Source organism: Anas acuta, chromosome 6 (assembly GCF_963932015.1).
Source record: "Anas acuta chromosome 6, bAnaAcu1.1, whole genome shotgun sequence".
In the NCBI taxonomy this organism is placed as follows: Eukaryota; Metazoa; Chordata; class Aves; order Anseriformes; family Anatidae; genus Anas; species Anas acuta.
In genome coordinates, this window is record NC_088984.1 from 12,304,047 (window position 1) to 12,325,193 (window position 21,147).

Sequence of the window (21,147 nt, forward strand, 5' to 3'; positions counted from 1 at the left end):
GCCACAGAGGTACTCAGAAACACAAAAGTACCAACAGAACCACTTCAAGCTCTATCACACTGGCAGTCACCCTTGTCAGACAGTAAGGTGTTACTGATGCTAACCCTACCCACCCTCAGCACTTACTGAGCTATTGCTAACAGACAAAATAATAAAGGACGGCACCGATTAAACAACAGGTGGGAAATATTAATAAGCCTATTGATATTGCTGCTATTATGAAAAGAGTTAAAATATTTAGCCCCGAAAGTAATTTGCAACTCATAAAGTAGAAATGTCGTTTTTTCATTCCTGATTGCAGAATAGCAAATGACAGCTTTCAGTCATCTCCACCACAAAATACCTCTCTGGAAACTTGTACAACTTCAGTGTCTCTCTTTATAGCCTAGATATTTAAAAATGAACAAATGCTTTCTTGGTTAGGAGCAGCTGGCTAAGAAACCTGCTCCTTAATTAGCAGCTTCTCCCCAGGGATATTTACTCAGTAAATTTACTCTTCAGTGGAAGTGCCACTGGTGATTCAAAGAATAGGGCCCATCTCCTCTGCATCCACTGGCTTTTAACTAAGAAAATACTTGTACAGTTTTAGGAGATGACTCTTGTTATTTGCTTTGCTCAGAGAAAACAAAGAGGAGAAACTGCCGAACATGTTTGCTGATACAATTTCTCAGCTACAGTGTTGGTTCGGATGACACTGTTCTATAGGGTTAAAAAATAAATCATGCCTCCCAAATTCTGCTAATCTCTTATGACAGCGAAAAAGATGTTTATTTGAATACTTCACACTCAAGACTTGAAGCATTCAGGACTTACAGAACATATTCAAGACATCGTATATTAATAACACACTTTCACATTGCATTTCTTCAATTTAGAAGAAAAACAAAAACAAAACAAAAAACAAAAAACAAACAAACAAACAAAAAAAATAACCAGCCCCCTCCCTATAAACAAACAAGCAAGCAGAATAGGAGTCTGTCTGGAGGCCCATGACCTCAGCTTGCTTTGCAATCCTGCTAGGCAGCTGGAGCAGAATTAAGAATTTCACTTAAACGTCAACAAATGCAGCTAGTTCCTTTATACGACTGACAAATTTGTTTAACCTTGGTAGACATCTCATTTCCACCAGCCACCAGTTGGCTTAACACAGGCTGACCAGCAATTAAAAAGGAACTGGCAGATGCATCTTACTCCAAAGATAGAAAATATTGCAAGTCTAAAACATGACCCAGAGGTCCACAGTTGTATAGCTCATCATGCAGTGGCTTATACACCAAGGTTATTCCAATGATTTTAAGGGGAATGTTCTACACAAAACAAACCATAGTCATGACCATGTGGCTGGGCCTAAAATGGGAAAGGGCTAACCCATAGATATGGAATATACTAATCAATGTCCACATGAGACCAGCTCATGGGTATCCTGCCATCATACACAGCAGTATATTTGTGTACCTTGGAGGCAATAGAGAGAGCACTGCCACCATTCTGGATTTACCAGCTTTTTACTATTGACAAATCATTTTCATTCTCTGTGCTACAGATTATCTGTTGGTGAAGTAGATGAATGCTAACATCCTTTGGAAAATTATAGAAAATATCTGGATGAGCAGCAGTTTCAAATAATACTATTACCTACTATCATCTGTTAGTCATTATCACTACCTCTCCATGTCATGTCTAGCTAGTTCTTTCTGATGAAGGACTGGTTGCCTTTTCTTTTACACTGTGATGCTACATTAATTACTTTTTCCCCAAAGGTAATTTAATGCAAAGATGAAGAGAAGAGTTCAGGGCATCAGATGAAATTAAATCTCCCTGAAATTACCTGCTTTCTGTTTCTGAGATTTATTCTGGTAATTTTTAACCTATACTTTTTCCATACATGCTGTGGAATTTCAGAAGTCAATTTAAGACCCTTCATTTAACAAAAGCTATCCGTATAATACTATTGGATCTGATGCTCAGATCTCTCCTCTTGTCTTTGAACACACACTGTATGCCATTAATCTTCTCATGGTCAGACACTCAGTAGGGTCCTACAGTTCACTCATCTTTGTATACAGAGAAATCTTGCCAGGCTTTGATCTTACAGTGTACTTTAAATTTAAGTTTAGTGTAGCAGCCAGGCTGGCAGGAAGAGCCTTTACTTTTTACCCAGTGAACAAAACAAAGTATCATTTTATGAATTATATTTCACAAGTTCAACCTGGCTTTGCAAATTACACATCAGCACCAACTCTGTGCAAACAGCTTGTAGGCAAAAAAGACCAAGAACCTCTGCTGTGATACCCCAAGGAATCCACGCCAACCTGCCTGCACCAAGATCCTGTCTCATACCATTAGGCCTCTTTGCAGTAAGGGCACTCTTCTGGCTCATGTACGACTTGGTGTTCATAAGGACTCCAGGCCCTTTTCTGGGAAGCTGCTTTCCAGCTGGGCCGTGCCCAGCATGAACTGACATGCCAGTTCTCTCAGTACTCATGTGAGCTCATGGATATATGTATGTCCAGTTTCCTCTCTCACCAAGGGTACATCTTCCTTGTTCCATATTTTCCCCCAATCTCTGAGACATAGGATTCCTGAAGGCTGGTCTTGCTAGTAAAAACTGAGACATAAACACCCATTTTCCTCAGGCAAAGAGGGACAAAGTCCCTCTTCATTATCCAGTGTAACAGTCAGTATAACTCATTTTTAATGGTAAAAATTAACATGCTAATAGGGATGCTATAATCAAGACAGAAGAAGGTTTGCCTGTTTCAAGTTGGGTGGAAACAGCTACACTGCTCCAAGGCAGCACTTGAGTTTCTGCCAGACTACATATCTCTACGTCCATAATATAGATACTTCATAATTTAAGAATAACTGAGAAATGACTAAGATCAATCCTCACGGCTAAAGTTTTTGGCAAGTCAGGTTGTAAATAGACCCTTACTTCAGAATTACTGAAGAACACAAACACTCACACGCATATATAATCTGCAGCATCCACTTAAACAGGAGCTTCTGACTCTGTCCTTCCTCTCCACACCTTTTGGGACAGCTCCTTAGAAATCCAAAAACAAAAAATGACTTTTTAACAGCACAACGTGAGCTTGACATTTCGATCTTCCAGGAGATAAACACCTCCTTTAGTCAAATGTAAATGTATGTTTTCTTCCTAGCTGATTATCTGCAGCTCTTGGTCTGGGGTTTTATGCGAGAAACCAGTAAGTTGAAAATCAGTCTGTATATATGCAGAGCAAAGATCAATTATTAACTGCATGCTCAGCCATTCCTGCTCAATGTAATCCAATTATAGTTCCCTTGTTTTTCCCTTGTGGGTCTCCAGAACATCTCTTGACCCTTTGGCACAGTAAAATGATCTTTGTGAGTACAAACATGTCCATGAATTGAGCTAATGAGACAGATCTTTCAGTTCTGTCCTCTTGGAAAGCAGATAAAGAAAACTGCCAGACTCTTTGGCTGAATACTGCGACTGCTTCTCCTTTCAAAGAAGTCTTGTACACTTAGAGATTTAGAACGGCATATGTTAAAACAAAACAAAACAAACAACCAAAAAAGGCTTTGGGTGCCAAGTCCACTCAGATGACTCAATGACTAGTGCAGGATTTGAACTGAAAACTCTAATCAGCGTGTCCACTTTCTGCAAGGTGTGCATACAACAAGGGATCATCCAAGGGACCAGAGATGTTTCCAACAAGAGAAGTTTCTGTGTTTACATAAAGAAAGTGTTTGGAAGATCTCCTGCCATTCAATCCTTCCCACTTAATGGTGTCACAGACAGTGTCCCATTCAGAATCAATCAGGGGCTTTTTTTTTTTTTTTTACATTCAGCATTCCTGATCAAACTCTCACTGCCCACGCCCCCAGTAAACAACATAAGATTTCGGGACCTGAAATGATTTTTAGAAAATATATTCTCCTATTTGCCGTATAAAAGCATTTAATGATTTAAACCAGGACTAGGCAAGTTCTTAGTCTACATTTCTTAGTCTACTCAGAGTTGCTTGAGAACTAGTCTCCTCAACAAAGCTGTCTTCCTCACTTCCCAAGATGACTTACTTTCCTGTTCCTGATCTGTTAAAAATAACTATACCTGAACCTTGGCACAATTTCCCACTTCACAGTCACGTAAATTATGCAAGTTGTTCAATGGGTGTTGAAACTCTTTAAACCAGAAAATGTTCTCAAACAGAGAAAGCCCCAGCGTAGACTTGAAAGTCACCCCCCAAACCCACCCCAATGTTGCAGTAGATTCTATTTTCTCTAATTTAGCTTTGTTCCATTGAACCCTGGAGTGCACAGATTCAACAGTCCTTACCTCAAAGAATGAATTAGTTTATTTTGGCCTGCCTTTAACACTGAATGACAAAAGTTTTGTTTTTGTTGGAGAAAAATTGTTGGAGATGCAGCTCAACAGATTTGCAAGGCAAAAACAACAAAGAAAATTTACATGTCTTCAAGAGAAAGGCTGCTGTTGAGTTTGAGACAGAAGGAGATGACAGTAGAGTACTAGTTTATTAAAAGGCAAAATGTCAGTAGCTTCTCAATGATGACATTTTCTTTTTTTTTTTTTAAAGAGTGTTAATTTAGCCCACCTCTATTACAACTTTTGGTTTCTTTTCCTATTAAGCAGCAGCTGATTTCAAGAACTTTTAGGACAGGGCTGTAAGGCTGATCTATGTCCTGCTACAATATTTTGAATATCACAATATCACAGAGCTGATAGAAAAACTTTGCAAGCTGTTTTCAGTTGCACTTTTGCTTGTAATGTGCTCTTTTCTTGTCTTTAATCCTTCCTATGCAGTTTCAGAGACTTAATTTCCCGAAGAAACTGAGAACAGAGCTCACTCTAATGACAATAGGTCCTGAATAGAGGCAATAAAAATGGGACTCAAATTACTTAGTTTCTTAGGAGATCAGATACATTCAGATTCTTTTCAGTCATTCTAGAATAGTTTTAGATCCTATCTCTTTTCTTTGATGTTGGCTATCTGCTCTTTTTCTAGATTTGGAATTGAAGAAACCCAACCACAGTAACAGACAAAGTCAAGAAAGAAAGAAATATTTTCTAGACATCATCATCATATCCATATCACATTTGATCACTTGCAGAGGGAAGGAAGAATATAGAAACAAGAGGCTCTAATGGTTTCTATCCTGACATTTCCCACTCCCATCAATTTCTATCTTTAGGTATCAAGCTGAGTGCATTATAATACTAAGCTATTGATAATTTGGTGAAATAATGCAAATTTGCAAAAATATGCAATGAAAAGGAGAGTGTAGCCTAGTTCCCCAGAGCCTCATCCTCAGACTGATGCAGTGCATTTGCAGCCCTGGGAAGAAAAAGTAGTATGTGTGTGTGTGTGTGTGTGTGTGCAGGGGAAAGATGAGAAAAGTGCAAAGGCAGGCCACATATGGAGCAGCTCTGAACAGAAGACAAGACCAGCTGTATTTGCATAACACTGTGGGAGCAGTGCCCTTCTACAGTGTTGGTATTGCCAGGAGCCATTTATAAATGGACCAGATTTTTACCCACCATTACTGTGACAAGCTTGAGAGCGCACCCACAGTGACTCTGCTGTACCACAGCTCTGTCCATAGACACAAAATAATCAGGTTACTCAGCTACCCCTCAAGGATGAAAGATCACAAAGCACATGACCTTGCAGCACTATTCATAAGAAAGCACAGCTCTGTGGTGTGCAAATGTCTTCCATCGTGCAATTAATGACACCAAACCAGACTCCTCACCATTTGATTAATTAGTGTTACAAGATGCAGATGTTCAAGGGCATATACCCCCTGAAAAAAAAATCTAGAGAAAGGCTTGTGAATGCCCCATCCTTGGAAGTGTCTAAGACCAGGTTGGATGAGGCTCTAAGCAGGTCTAGTGGCAGGTATCCCTGCCCATGGCATGGGGGATGGAATTAGGTGATCTTTAAGGTCTCTTCCAATCCAAACCATTCCATGATTCTAAGAAGACTGGGGAGGAGAGAAATGCTAAATTATTGCATCCATTTTCAAACGCACATGTATGATATAGGAGACTAAGTATTCATTAATAGCAGAAAGAATCCCTACTGAGTCATCTTTAAAAACATAAACTTTTGAAGACTTACCCATGCCATGACACGAAGCCCATTGACCAGATGTAAGAAAAACACTTTGGATACAGATAAATCACTAGAGTGGGAACTGTTTCTAGACATACTAGTTGCAAGGCACCACGTACCAAGGTACCCAAGATCTGTTATATTTATATTTCCTAAATGAAGTACCTGACCTCTAAGGCTCCAAGCACTGGAAGGGCTTTCTGTGTGAGTGGCAGTGTGCAGCGTGCATAAAGAAATGACTGACTATGAGGAGATTTTATTTCCATTCCCAGATCTGAAACTGACCTGTTGAGTAACTCTAAGTAAATCATTTTACTACCGAAATTCTGGTGTCTCAGTCAGTATGTACTGTATGTTTTAATGATGTGACCTCCTTTACAGTCTGCCAGTGGAAAGTGCTTGGGGTTAAATGTGATTATTTATTAATTTTACTGAAACCAATTGATTTTACAGGGAATATTTCACACCTGACTGGATTAGACCACAGTTGCCCATACAAGTTCATTTTCACATAAGCTCCTTTCAATATAGTCTAAATATGAACAAGCCTTGCAGACACTTTCACTTCTTTTATGTTATTTAACATGAGAAGTCTGAACTACCAGGAAGATTCTTCTCATTGCTATTTTTATTAACTAAAAATTTGCATAGTTGGTTTGTGGTTAATAGAAAAAAGGAGTGACAGGATACATCACTAGAAGCTTCAAAAATACTTACAAAAGTTTGGTTGTGTTGTGAAGCATTAAAGTATACATAGACTGTTCCAATATAATTTCTTAACAAGTGGAAAGGGCCTTAAGATTATGTCAAAGAATATTACTGCTAACCTCTTGAGCGAGAATGCCCATCCCCATTTCACCAGAAGCTTAACCTTTATTTAACTATCAGTTACACAGCAGGGACCTACCTAAGTCCTACTATACATTGTCAGTCTCAGCAAATATCCTTGAAAATAAGCCAATAAAAGAGAAGGAATTGTGCTCACTTTTAATTGTACAAAGAATATTATTATTCATAGTCCAGTAACATTATGGCAAGCGTAAACCTCTTGGAGGAAGAAAGAGTAACACAATCTGAATAATCTGAACATTATTTTCATTGGAACAATTTCAATTCCAACAAGACTAAAAAATAAGAGGACATGAGATTTAAAAAAACTACTGATTTGGAACAGAAGACAGAGAATATACATGACTAAAATGACTATCCTGACAGAATAACACAGGAGCAAGCACAGAACAAATCTGAAAGAGACTTTCAGGACTTAACAAACAAGGTCAGCTAGTTATCTTAATTCTTTGTGTACAGTGCTGCATTTAAATAGTCCAGGGATTTTGAGCCTGACATCTCACCAGCCCTTTAAACTAATGTTCTCTTCATTTTACAGATGAGCAAAGATAAATACAGAGATGAGAAAGACACTACTGTCCAAACTGCCTCCTGATTCTGAGTGTGCTGAGAGCTGCTCCACCTACTTTCTGGAAGTGGAAGAATCTCTATCTCTTTCTGAGTCAAAGAGGAGATCTGCAGATAATGCAGCTGCCAAAATGCAATATTTATTTTAAAATCTGTGGTTCTGCTGAACTACTACAAGAGATCCCAGTGTCCTGTTCCCAACTCCTTCCCCAATCACCATTAGAGAGTTCCTGCCTCTTAGAGACCTCCCAACTGCACCTTGCTGATGGCTGCATTTCATCAATAAAAGGCAATTGACTCATGTTTCTAAGGTCATTTTATACTACTCTGGCAGCAGTAAAGGTGATATAAATGGATATTACATTTTCATTTACTTTAGGGCTATTTTTGATTGCTTGATTGGCATAAAGAGACCTCAGTGTAACTGAGAAGCAAGTTCCAAGCTTTCACCTCAGCAGGGACTAACCTCTCCAACTCTGGAGCTTTGCAGTGGAATATTCATATATCTGAACATCATATACACTGAACACCTGCATCTGAGAGCAAAGTGAAGATGGAAATGTGGGACTGGATGGCAGAGGAGAAAGAAGAATGTTTCCTAAAGAGTCCCACCATCCTGCTACTTCATTTAGGGGAGATGGGCCCAAGCTGATGCTGCCCTGGAAGCAGGAGGGGCAGCCAGGGATTAGGCTATTCATCCCATGCCAGCCTGAATGCTGGCTACATGACATAACCAGGATATAAACTACTGCAAAATCCATACAGAGAATAAAACCTCTTTTTTTTTTTTTTTTTTTTTTTTTTTTTTTTTTTTTTTTTTTTTCTCCTTTATACTTTAATTTGATAGTACTTCAGAGGTTAGCTATTTTAGAATTCACAAGACTTCAGAGCGGTCTGGGTCATTCGGTCAAATGCACATATTCAAGCACATAACATTAACTTTCTATTGTTCTGCCACAGGCTAGTGACTCACCAGTATGCTTAGTCATCATTTCCAGTGCTCCAGTGCCTGATAAGTCTTGAATAATTCAAACATCCCAGTTTGTCTAGGATGATGCATGTCTGGAGTAAGTTTTTTGAAAGCACTGCAAGGACTCAGAAGCTAGAGACTTACTGAGAAGACAGACGGTCTATCCCCCTAAAATCTTTACATGTTTTCAGAATGTGCCCACACCATTTACCTTTTAATAGCAAATGGATGTTCTGGTCAGCGAATCTAGAAGATCTGGACATTTTCTGGCTTTAATATTCAGACGTACTGGCTATATTCTATTGAAACAATGCAGTGAAGACCAATATGCATTCCAATAGAGAATGCAAAAGATAAAATAATATATTTCTGCACCAAGCGTTCTTGTACAGTCATGGAATTTCTCATTCCTTTATCCTGGAGGCCTAATGGATCTCACTGTGGAATAAATAGCAAGGAACTGCTATTGTGCAGTCTTGCCAAATGGAAGTCAAAGCACATTTTAAGCCCCAACAATATAATTATTCAAAGACTGAATAGGCAAGTGTAGCACTGAATGCCAAATAAAGGGACATAAACAAGAGTGATGGCTATTTGCATGAACTGAATACCACAAAGCTGATGAAGTTGCAGGCACTATTCTCACAAAAATCACAGCCACATTGGTCTCCCTTTGGTAGCAAATCAAGAGTACTTACCATTTTTGGAGAGAATCACAGCCAAATATTCATGAAAGTAGGTGTTGATGTACAGCAGAAGGCTTGGAGTATGTGCCGTGAGAAAGCTAAATGCAATATTTTCCTTGGGCATGACAGCATCCACATAAATGGAAGAGCTCAAACTGCTTGCATTTTTTGTGACAGGATAAGGTTCTTGGAAAATATAGGTAACGGAAGTGCCGGCTTCAAATAATGCAGAAACCTCTGAAAGCACATATAAACCAAGGGAATTGTTTCAGCCACTGCATTTTCAGGTGTCCCAGACAGGCATACTGCCCGCCTCAGAAGCAGAACATGGCAAAATGCCTCTGATCCAGCTGACATCACCATTCCTTTGGATGAGCAGAATGCCTTTCCTTACAGTCTATTTGTCTGATTCATAGAAGGGCAGTGTACAGAGACAGGCCTCTATATTCAACAATTTTAGAGCTTGAATCATAGCTCCACAAGATGGAACAGGTCAGAATATTGGTCAGTCAAATAAATGCTCGGTTTACTATCTTCTGACAGTTGACATGCAAGGCAATATTCTCTGTCTTCCCCCACAGTAATGACAACAATATATTTGTCCTTTCTAGTCTTCTTTTTAAGCAAAGTCATTATTAAAACAACACATTAATCCAAAGACACTCACTGAGGGAGAGCAGTAGCTTCAAAAGAAGACAAACATCTACCTATGTGTACTCAAACTATAAGATCTCACAATTACATTTTCAACACAACAACAGTCTGGACACGAAATACACGGAAAAAAACAAAACAAAACAAAACAAAACAAAAAAAATCTGCAACAGCAGTTTTCCTAATGTCAGACACAGCAAAATCAGGATGATAATATATTCCACTACAGGCTGATTACAAGTACTCTCTCCAATAAAGCAGATCCGCCTCTATAGCAGTATCTACCAGGGCACTATGTGGGTATTCTATATGCCTCCCGTGACATCGGTGCCAAATCCTCAGCTCATGTAAGTGGGCATAGTTCTATGGACTTGAGTACAACTAAGCCGATTTACACCAGCAGATGATGTGGCCCACTTAGCCTGTCGTGTTTGTAAGGTGAGGGGCAGTCACGGAAATTAAAACACTCACATTACACCTTGCTGTTATTGAGCAGTGATTTTGGTAGTTTCTTCCTCTCCCAAAGAGCATGTTACCTAAACTGGATGCTCTTTATTTGCCCTGCTCCTTTTTCTGGTGTTGGCACCATCCCCTAAAAGCCAGCAAACAGGTTCAGTGAGGACACGCTTATCAGAAACTAAACCATGCAAATCCGTTTTCTCCTGAATGTTGCACATTCATTTTTGACATCTCTTCTTATGGCCAGGTTTAGATGGGTTATCACAGAGATAGCAACAAAAATAAAAAGATTAACTCTTTTTGTCACACCTTTGTTCCAAAACTCTGTAATGAAAAGCCCTTAAGATTTTATTAAGGTGGACAAAGCTGGATGAGGTTTAAAACCAAGCAAATGAAGCATTCATATGTGGGAAGAACCATCACAGAAGTTTTCAGCCCTTCTGGTTAATGTCTGGACAAGTTATATACAACTGAATACAGGAATCATGCAATACAGTTGGTAGTTTAAGTAACAGTACAGCTTGAACCATTTCTGAGGCCATCCATCATTGAAGTCAACAAGAGGAGGAGTTATAGCCCACTTAACATAAACACTTAGTGATGTTCAGGGGAAAGCTGCCATTAGAATGTACTCTTGCAATATGGTGGACACCAAACTGACATGGGTGAAATTGTGTTAGAGATATTCCGAGACCACTAAGGACTTAGGATCAAAGCTCTCTGCCTACCTTTCTTGCAGAACGGTCCTTCATACGCCGAGTTGGTACAATCACAGTAATACCCATTATACTTCTCCACACATTTCCCTCCATTATGGCACAGGTTACCATAACTACTGCAATGTCCTGGACATCCAGGTTTAACACCAGAAGTCATTTTAGCTCTTTCTTCAAGGTCAAGTTTCTGTCCATTTAAATGTAGAGATCGAATACATCCCATAAAGCCCTTTTGTCTGGAAGCTGTTCCCCCTGAAAGAGAGAAAAAATAGGACACACATTTACTGATGAGCCCACAAAGTAATCAAAGCCCTGAAGTTCAATCCATAGGTATAAATATGAATCCATTACATTTAAAAAATATTATCTATTGTGTATCAATGCACACTGTAGCAAAAGATGACAGATGGAAAGTCCTGGAAACTAAAGGTCTCACTCTATCTGTAAGAAAGGACTAAAGCTGTGTCTAAATTTCCAGTTGCTCTTCTTTTCTTTTCTGCCTTATCTATTGCCCTGTTTGGTATTTAAATTGCAAATTCATTTGGGAAAAGATTAGCTTCTTTCTCATAAGTACACATATCACCTAATAAATGAGAAACTTTTTTTTTTTCTTTTTTTTTTTTTTCTATTTGTTGCTATAGTATGGAGTATAAATAACACCTTAATCCCAACATCAGATGAGTTACACATACTGATGAGTCCAGTTATCAAGGATAAATCATGTTCAGTGCCAGGTTTGATGGCTGAAAGGAAATGACTTTGGAGTCAGAATTTATGCATGACTGACCAACCTGATGTTGCATGTGAATGTTTGTTATAGGCAAGAAATGTGAGTTTGGGCTACAGTTGTGAAATTTATTACAGTTGTTAAACATAATTGCATTACTTTGTGAAGTACAAAGCTGTATGGATTTTAGCAAGAGAGCAGTCCAGTCTCTACAGCCTAATGAGCATCTTAGCTGCCCACTGAAATTTCTAACAGTGAAATTAAGATAGTTTTCCCCTGGGAGGTGGTCTCTCACAATAAGAGTAATTATTGATGACAGTCAGAGTACTTTGTGAAAATATCAACATTTTTATTACTGTAGGCTTTGTTTGGCAGTTGCCCATGTTTTGCTCTCAAATTTACTACAATTTTGATTGCTGCTACGAAATCTAACTCTGGCCGAAGAATTAATAGCACTTGTAGCCCTTGAAATGCTAGCTTTATTGCTAATGCATCAATAAAGAAGAAAGAAGTATGAAAGGAGTTATCTTTCCAAATTCTTCTTCTATAGAAGTTTGTTCAATTACAAAATGCATAACTGATCTTTTGATGAGTCCTTGTAGAAGAGCATCTTTTCTGTCACAAATTATTTAATTAAATCAAGAGTTCTGCAAACTATGAGAATGAAACAACAGTCTGAAAAACACTCTCACCAAAAAAGTATTGTTCCGTTATTCTGACTTATTTTTCTTTCTGGTACACTACTGGATTTGAATTAGAATAACTAAATTCAAGATAGTATGTGTGAGAGAGGTTTACTTTATACCAATATTATGGTGTCTTTCTCAGTGAAACATTTTCAAAATATTATTTAGCCAACTGCTCTTTCCAGATGAATGAATGTTAGCTTACTTATTTTAAAGGCCCTCTGAGCACAACATCTGGGCCTTTTGCATTTGCACTGTGTACACGTGACCCTTTTCTTTGGAGATTTTACTCCTAAACCAAACACACCATACACAATTTTCAGTAATGTCCAAATAAGAAGGAATGTGATTTCTCCCTTTAAAATTACTGGTTACTCTGTTTTCTCTTGAATGGTTACTAAACACAAATTTTTCAACGATAAATGACAATTTCCTTGACTCCTTTTGGCACACAAACAAATTCCAGCTGGCACATTTAAATGTAACACTTTAAAGGAACTATTGTTAAGTATTCTACAAATATCATGTTTACTCCACTGCCCATATTTTTACTCATCGCTGTAATGTTTTGGAAAGCTGCATAATATGTTTCTTACTCTTCTCCTCTTCTAATGTCTGGAGATTATAGAGCTTAACAGAGACCATCTATCCAGTCCTAGATCCACACAGCATTGATTAAGCAAATCTGTTTATTATTTGGGCATTATGGAAGTTTTCCCCTATTGACCAGAACTAATCTTCAAATACATTCTTTGGAAGTTGAGAAAAATGGAACACAAAACAAAACAAAAAAATCTTTCCCAAATTAGAGTAGGAAGAATCAACAAAGCCTAATACGCCTGTTGGACTAGACAATTTCATGTATGCAATCTAAATGTTTTATTCAGGAATACAGATTTTAAGGTAACCCTCAGGACCAAAAAAAAAAAAAAGGTTAAACAGGGTTGAAGTGTTCTTTGCTGAGGAGTGGTGGTGGCAGTCAAATGTGCAATGCCACTTTCAGAAAGGTATTTATGCAGCTGAATTTTACTGAAGAGCCTTGGGGCCGAAAAGAGAGACTCAGAGGAGGTGGGAAAGAAACAAAACTGAGCACCAATAGTATAGCTTAGTGACACAACTGGATAATATATTAAGGTTCTATCAGTGAATTGCGGATTTGCTTTTAAAAGCAAAGGTTTTTTTGTTAGCAAGAACTGGATTAGGGAGGCTGAAGTGAAGAACATTAGGAGTGTTCTTGCTTTATGTAATGGATGCAAAGAAAAGGATAGGGTATGAGAGTGTAAGAACAACTATCATTACTTGGGAGTAGGAGAACTTGTTATGATATTACTTAGAAGACATCCAAGTCACACTTGATAGTCTCAGACTACAAGTTGTAGTAAGCAGTCAGGATACACAAGAATTTAAGCCTACTCCTGGCCTTTGAAACATCCAAAGGTATCCGCAGATTCTTTTAACAAGAGTAATGTCCAACAGGCAAAATATGTCCCTTCTTATCCTCTCCATCCTTTTCTCTGTCCCCCAAGAAAGTTTCTCAGATGTTGACTCTGCCTGTGTTATATTGTCTTTGGACCACTTACAAGATACAGAGGAGATTTCCCCAAGGATTCCTCACATCATTGCTCTCAGGATAAAAGCAGGAACCCAAGCACTTAACTTTGCCAGTCTCTTTAACATACCAAATAAGTAGAACAAAAATTTCTGATCAAGGCTGTAGGCATGAAAGTAACCTCTCAGGATTTTTATTTTACTTCTCTGATGTTACAAGTGTTAGTGCAAATCCTGTTGTAAAGAAGGTCTGTGAAGATGTCTTTCCACTCTCCTCCCCATCCTGGGGTGTTACGAACATGCCTTCACTGGATAAAACATCACATTTCATCTCAGACTACAGCATCAGAGAAGATGGTTACAGAATCCCTCTCGGACAACAAAGATATGCCAGAAGGTGCAGTATCCAAAGTCACTCATTTTAGATAGTGAGAGTGAGTCCATTGAAGGGAAGGATTTTTGTCTGTTCCTTCAGACCAAATTGGCCTGCTGCTGCACAGAGTTTGGTCAAGTTGATATTATTCAGCTTGTAAACTTCTTCAGGATTTGATCCTTTTACTGTAATTTTTTTTTCAAATTAACAGATGAACATAACCAGGTACAAGGATATCTATCTTATTGCTGAGGATTATAAAGTGACCAGAAGTAGTTAGATACCCAATGCCCTCTAAAAGAGGTTGAGAAATGGGTTTTCAATTCCTTTAGGCTGCTCTAAAATCTGAGCTTGTTTGATTTTGGGTAATCCTCGATGTACTGAGGCAGTGAAAATTCATTTCTCCCTTTTGCTTTGCACATACAGAGAAAGCTATCCCAGAAGCCTGTCACATACTCCATGTGTGCCAATGTTGGCCTTAAGCAGACTGTCTTTATTCTAAATTATTTTAACAAGTGCAGTCATAGAAAAACTCTTTCTGGTACTACTTGGATAAATACCTAAGTGCCTTATGATTCAATTACACAATAAACACACCAGCTAATCATACAAACATTATGTAATCTACCCTTTTGTCTTTTACTGACTATTCATAACTATTTTGCCTTAACAGAGAGAAACCATAATTGAATACGATCAGACATTTATAGAAAATGATGGAATAAAACAAGAATTGTAAAGCTGAATCCTGTTACATTGTATCACTATTGATAACAGGGAGAAAGGAGAGATGATCTATTTTGACTCCTCTCCTTTTGCTTTTACCTCTAGGTAAATCCAGCAAGGAGGTATGGAAAGTACACTATGGCATGTGTAAGAAATCATCACTGCAGTGGAATCCTAGGAGCATCATGCACTGAAGATTTCTTGCACATGGTATGTGGCTGCTGACTTGCTCAGACAGAACAAATACTTAGGTTCCATTCCCCCAAGGGTAAACATCCCCAAATACAGATATGTAGGGAAAATGCCACATTGGCAAAATGCAAGAACAGACAAAAAAACCCACTGTATTAAGTACAAAGCAGAGTAATAAAAGGTGTCTTAAACTTCCAAGAAAAGCTAGGCCTCCTCAACTCCAATCTTCACAAATTATTTAAAGGCTGATTAACTCACTCAGAACATCAGTATCATTGGATCAAAAGTAAACGAAGCACACCTCAAAGACCACTTTGCCACTGACTGCTTTGTTAAGTTTTCTTGAGAAGGCTTCTGTTCAAATTTATTTGTAATAAATTGCAGAAAGCTTGTCAGTTTGTCAGACCAACTTGAAAATAAAACAAAACCATCGTAAACACAAACTTAGGAGCAAAACCCTTCTATTCCAAACAGTCTTAAATGTATCTAATTCTCAGGTTAAGGAGGAAAACTCTGGGCAAAACTTAAGCAAAAAAATTGGTCAGAAAACAGAAACAGTTGACAGGGAATTAGTTGATCCAAATTAGCAGATCTCCTTTGAAATTATGTTATGTGCCAATGGCCCCTGTAGTCAAATTTTATAAAAGCCCAGGTTTATATGTGTGATATACAGTGCCTAACCCTCCAAAAGGAAGAGAGACAAAACTGCCTCACATATGCTGTACATATATGCTGATAGCTCTGAAGCATCATGAAAATGATCATAGTTTGAAAGCTAAACTGGATATCCATTCAATCATCACTTTAGTGGTACATGCTGCTAATACAGTTTCTTTACCCCAAAGGATCAATAAATCTTTCCAAAAGATAAATAAAGTAAATTTTGATATTGAGCACACTTCTACTGGCACATTTCACCAATTTGTTGGGGGTCCTTATCTACCTTGGATTTCCATGATGCAACGCATTGATTATCACTTTAAAATCACCATTAAGTTGGTTCCAGTAACCTGTTTATATGCAGATACTGATTTTCAGATGCAAGACAGTAAGCAGTTAAGACATATCTGATTGATGACATGATAATACCTTCATTTTTACTCCTTTACAAAGAAACAGACCAAAAATTTGTAAACAAACAAACAAAACAAACAAACAAACAAAAACCCTATCCATTCATGAAGTTCTCTAAGTCTTCTGTTTGCAAACTGTGGCTTTGTTAGACTTCTCCGATGTTTCTAAGGTGCCTAGCAGCCCAACCCTACTGTCCTCAGGCCCTGTCTCTCATGGAACCTCTTTCTAGGATCATCATTTGAGGAACAAGTGATAAGCAGCATGCATCATACCAGGAAGCAGAAACCTTGTACTGTGACAATTTTAACAGAAAATAAGTTCTTCAGTAGACTTTCAGTAGGCTGAGAGAACGTTTTAGGTATGAATCTATTGCTATGAGGGAAGGACTCCTGGTCAATGATACAACTCTATTTATTAATCAATTCACTCCTTCTGTTCAGACCCCAGTAATTATTGCACACATACACTCTAACAAACTCAAATAAATACCTCAAAATCTTCTTAATTCAAGGGGTGTGGATACACAGGTAAACTTTACTAAAATTAGTTTACAGATTGAGGTTTGCCATACCATTTCAGCTAAATAAGATAATTAATTTTAAGGAAAAAATTAGTAATTATTTGCATGGCCCTGAATAAGAAGCAGGTTACAACCTACTCCACCACAGTGTGGAGTACTCAGAGAAGCAGTGTTTGAATATTGAAAAGGGAGAAGACCCTTTGTTATCCCAGGTTATATTATCAAATACAAGCTAGTTCTATATTATCAAATACAAGCTAGTCCACCTCTAGTTTTCATTTACATGGAAGACAAAGAAACAAACTATATGCAAACAGAGGTTTTTGTTTGTTTGTTTGTTTTGTTGAAGAACACCTCCAGTTGAAATAGCTGCATTTGCTTTGGCTGTGTTTATCATTCTCTCACACACACACTTTATAGCCAAATGGTAGGCATATTTGAAGGAACAGATTTTAAGCACATATTGTCATCAAGCTTTGCCACTGTAACTTACAAGAATGTATGCCTTTTACATTGCATCACAAAAGAAAGATCACATTTCCTTCAGCAAATTACATAGTCAGTGCTGCACAAGAGGAAATAACTAATTCTTTTGCAACAAATATGTTTCATGCAATCTTAGACCCTAAAAACGCCATTTAGTATTGTAAGGCTAACCTTTCTGTACTAAGTGCTTTGAGTGTAAAGGTAGTAGTTTGGGTTGGATTTATGTTGTTTATGAAGGAGTGGAAGAGGAATAGGCAGAATTAGGTTACCACACCCAAGCTCAGCAGCGAAGCAACAGCATTACCAAGGTATAGACATAGAAATACTGTGCACATCTGCAGAAACCCTTAAACGGTCCCTACCTACAAATAATTGGCTGTTGAGCTGCAAGCGGAAGTGCCCCTCTGCAGGTGCCTCCAGGACCTTCTTGGGGAGGTTATCCACTTGTAGAGATGTTTGCTTGAGGTTCCGCTCTGCTCGGACATAGTGCCACTGGTTGTCATTCAGGGGTGTGGGAGACTGCACGATTGCTTCTGTGGGGCCATTGCCAACATCTACAGAGAAGACTATCTCTTTGGGGGCTGGAACACACAAATAGACATAAAGAGAAAGTGAAGGTCTGAATTAAATAGTGGTTTTAACATCAAGAAATCTTACATAAATATAGGGTCCATTAACTTTTGTGTCAGCAAATTGTACAGCATCATTTACATCCTATCTTCTACCCAGCAGCCTCACTGTTTGATCTCTGCTGTGGTTACGCTTGGCCGTGGGTATCCATCTTTTTTTGCTATAACAATTATGGTGCCCTAGAAATCGTGATTTCTCTTTTGGAAGTAAAAGTGCCAAACACTGTAGTAAAGTCACACAAAAGCACTTGGACAAATAATGCTGAGATGGTGGAAAGGATGAAGGAACTGTTTCTGACTAAATCTTTCAAAATGCATATTCTTAACAGAATTTGGTTATATATGGTTGGAGGGAAACCTTCAAGCATTTGTTTGCATGAATATGCCTGACACAGGAAGCAAGGGAGAAACAGAAGGAAAAAAAAGAAAAAGTTCATTGGTGATCCTAAACTAAAGGGTCATATACATGTATAACATGTCCAGAGATAGTAAGGCTCCTAGAAACAGAACAGTAACTGAAAAACAACCGTCATATGAAGGAGTCCATCTTCCTCTGCTAGAAGCCTGAAAGGGGCCAGAACTCTTTAACATTTTTGTTACTGATTATTTTTCTTCTTCCTAAAATGGTAAATACACCAAAAAGGGCAAGAACCAGGTCCACAGACTGCACAACAACCAGAAGGTTTTGGATTGAAAATTCATAAAAACCTGTTATTTTCAAGCCCAACAAATTGGATTGGTCTGGTTTTGGGAGCTGCTTCTTAGATAGTTAGGAAATGAAACACTCCATAGGGAGAGACAAAGATTTATTCTGAGCTCCTGCATCTGCTAAAAGGCCATTTCCTTTAGAAGCAGCTGGTCTGTGGAGCTTCCTTGATACAAGGCCTTTAGGCTGAAATTCCATCTGGCAGCAAGAAACACACCACATAACTACTAATGAGAAGCCCAAGTTTAAAAGAAAAAAACTTTCCTCAAATTTTTAAATAACTCATTTCTCTGGGAGCCCAGGTATAACATACTTTCACAAACTTTCACTAAACAATCCTCTTAGTGGCTTGCAATATTTGTCAGATATTTGACATCAAAATGCCATTTTTACTTCTATATCCCTGAGAATGAAATGCAGTACAACCAAATTGGACTTTGAAGTGCAATTAACAGTAAATCATACCTCATTACCTTGTGATAATGCACCAAGACATTTACCATTAGTTTAATGAATTGAAGGGCCTCAGGGTCCATTTTTATTAAATTTTATGTTGGGGTTATCTTAAGCATATTATAAAATGCATAGCACTCAGTTTGTTTTTCCTAAGCTTGACAGAATTTGGAATACAGAAGTCATATTTCATGTCAAAGCCACAGTACTCTGCTGTCACCAATAAAAATTTGAAGTCATCAGAACAGGAGTGAGGTAAAAACCTACTCTCTAATTGAGTTCTCTACTCCTCTCTTTTATACATTAAGTTGTAGTTGTACTGCAGTCATTTATTACATTTTGAAGTATTCAACGCCCATTACAGCTTACCCTGCATTAGCACTGTGGTCTTCATAGGCTCTCACCTCATGGTACAGTATGCACATAGTACACACTGAATTCCTCTGAAACACTAGGATTGCATTGTACTGGACATATCATTGAAAAATAAATAAAGGTAACCATGAGAGTTGTTGGTATTAAATTTTGCATCTCTTGACTAAAACTGCAGTCTACAGTCATGTCTGCTGAGTAGCTCTTTCCCCAATGAGGTAAAATGGGGAAAAAATACTGTAAATTTAGTTACCTCTTGGTTTAGGAAAGAAGAACTGAATCACAATAAGGTGAAACAAAGTGACCAACACTGACACTCTGACAGGAGAGAGAGATCTATGTCTCCATCTTATCCTCTCCAAGCTCTTCCAGAAGTCCCAAGACATAAGTAAAAAGTCCTCAGTTTCCTGCTCCTGTCAAATTGGGCAAATACATTGTGATTTCTCCATGGTGAAACTTACAGCTTATTTCAACTCGTATGAAGTCCTTAATCCCCAGGTTTTCCAAGAATACCCCAGAGGGAGCCGTGGTTTTGAAGAAGAAGGAGATGTCTGCGCTGACCTCAGCATGGAAGGTGGGGAAGTGCAGGTAGGAAGCCTCAGTGTTGAAGGAAGCTGCATTCCAGAACTGCCCTGCAAACACAACCCCCTTCTCTATAGTTAAATAGGCACAGGACAGCAGCTGTGAGCTGCACGTGGAAAGATAGCTTTCATCAGATAAACACGTTTAAAAAACAAACAATGAAACAAAACAAAGTAACACCAAAAAAAAAAAAAAAAAAAGGGACATCCTGTTCCTCTAGAAATTGAGAAGAGCTAGTACTTACTGTCTCCATAGCAACGCAAAGGGCCGATTTTCCAGGCAGCCTCAGAATTTGATCTGTTTGTGTCAGTGATCACTATCTGAGTTACAGGCAAATGGTCTTTGAAAGCAAGGAGGCCAGTATCATTTGTCCTGGATTATAATAAACAAACAAAAAGAGACATTAACCACAGACAAATCCCCAGCATTCCTCGCGTAAGGCAATAGTTGAAAGATGCTTACTTAAATATATTTGCATACTTACTATAAGACTTGTGACCAGTACACATTGCTTAAGATACATACATGCGCACATATGCTCTATGCTCAGACATAATACTGACCCCCCGAAAACACTGCATTTTGATACACGATACTGTCTGGTATGAATTCTAGCTGTGCTGAATGCTTATGAAGCAGAGGCAGAATGCTGCCCTTAATTGCCTGACGGACATTAATGTAAAACAGGCTCTATTGGGTTTCCTCAGCAGGATGAATTTGATGTGGATCAGATATAAGCCCAAATCTGAATTTCTGTTAAGTTAGCCAGAGACTGACAATGGAATTTGTGCTGGCTTTATGCTTTATCTGAGCAGGAGGAGGACATGTGATACCTGATGCAGCGTGGTGTTAGCATGGGGTCGCTAGACAATACCTGATCCAGCTTGAAGACAGCTAGTATACAATTGACTCAGCACACTGCAAAGACAGTTGAATTGGCAGTGAGTTTGCAGTGGATCAGCCCTTTGCGTTACATGTCTGAAATTTTTAGGTCAGCAACTGAAATAATAAAGGCTGATTTACTGTATTGCCCAACTGCAGTCTCTTGTT

The 21,147-nt window shown here is 38.4% G+C and overlaps 1 protein-coding gene across 2 annotated transcripts in view; it reads right to left on the bottom strand.

Annotated features, from left to right (window-relative positions):
- Positions 1-21,147, bottom strand: part of CNTNAP5 (contactin associated protein family member 5) — a 282,878-nt gene that overhangs the window by 27,619 nt on the left and 234,112 nt on the right. For both annotated transcript variants that reach the window (XM_068687419.1, XM_068687420.1), the window contains exons 16-20: positions 20,342-20,469; positions 19,977-20,147; positions 17,718-17,936; positions 11,036-11,275; positions 9,207-9,431 (exon numbers count right to left, since the gene is read on the bottom strand). In XM_068687419.1, the coding sequence (XP_068543520.1) occupies positions 9,207-9,431; positions 11,036-11,275; positions 17,718-17,936; positions 19,977-20,147; positions 20,342-20,469 (983 nt within the window). The remainder of the gene's footprint in view (positions 1-9,206; positions 9,432-11,035; positions 11,276-17,717; positions 17,937-19,976; positions 20,148-20,341; positions 20,470-21,147) is intronic.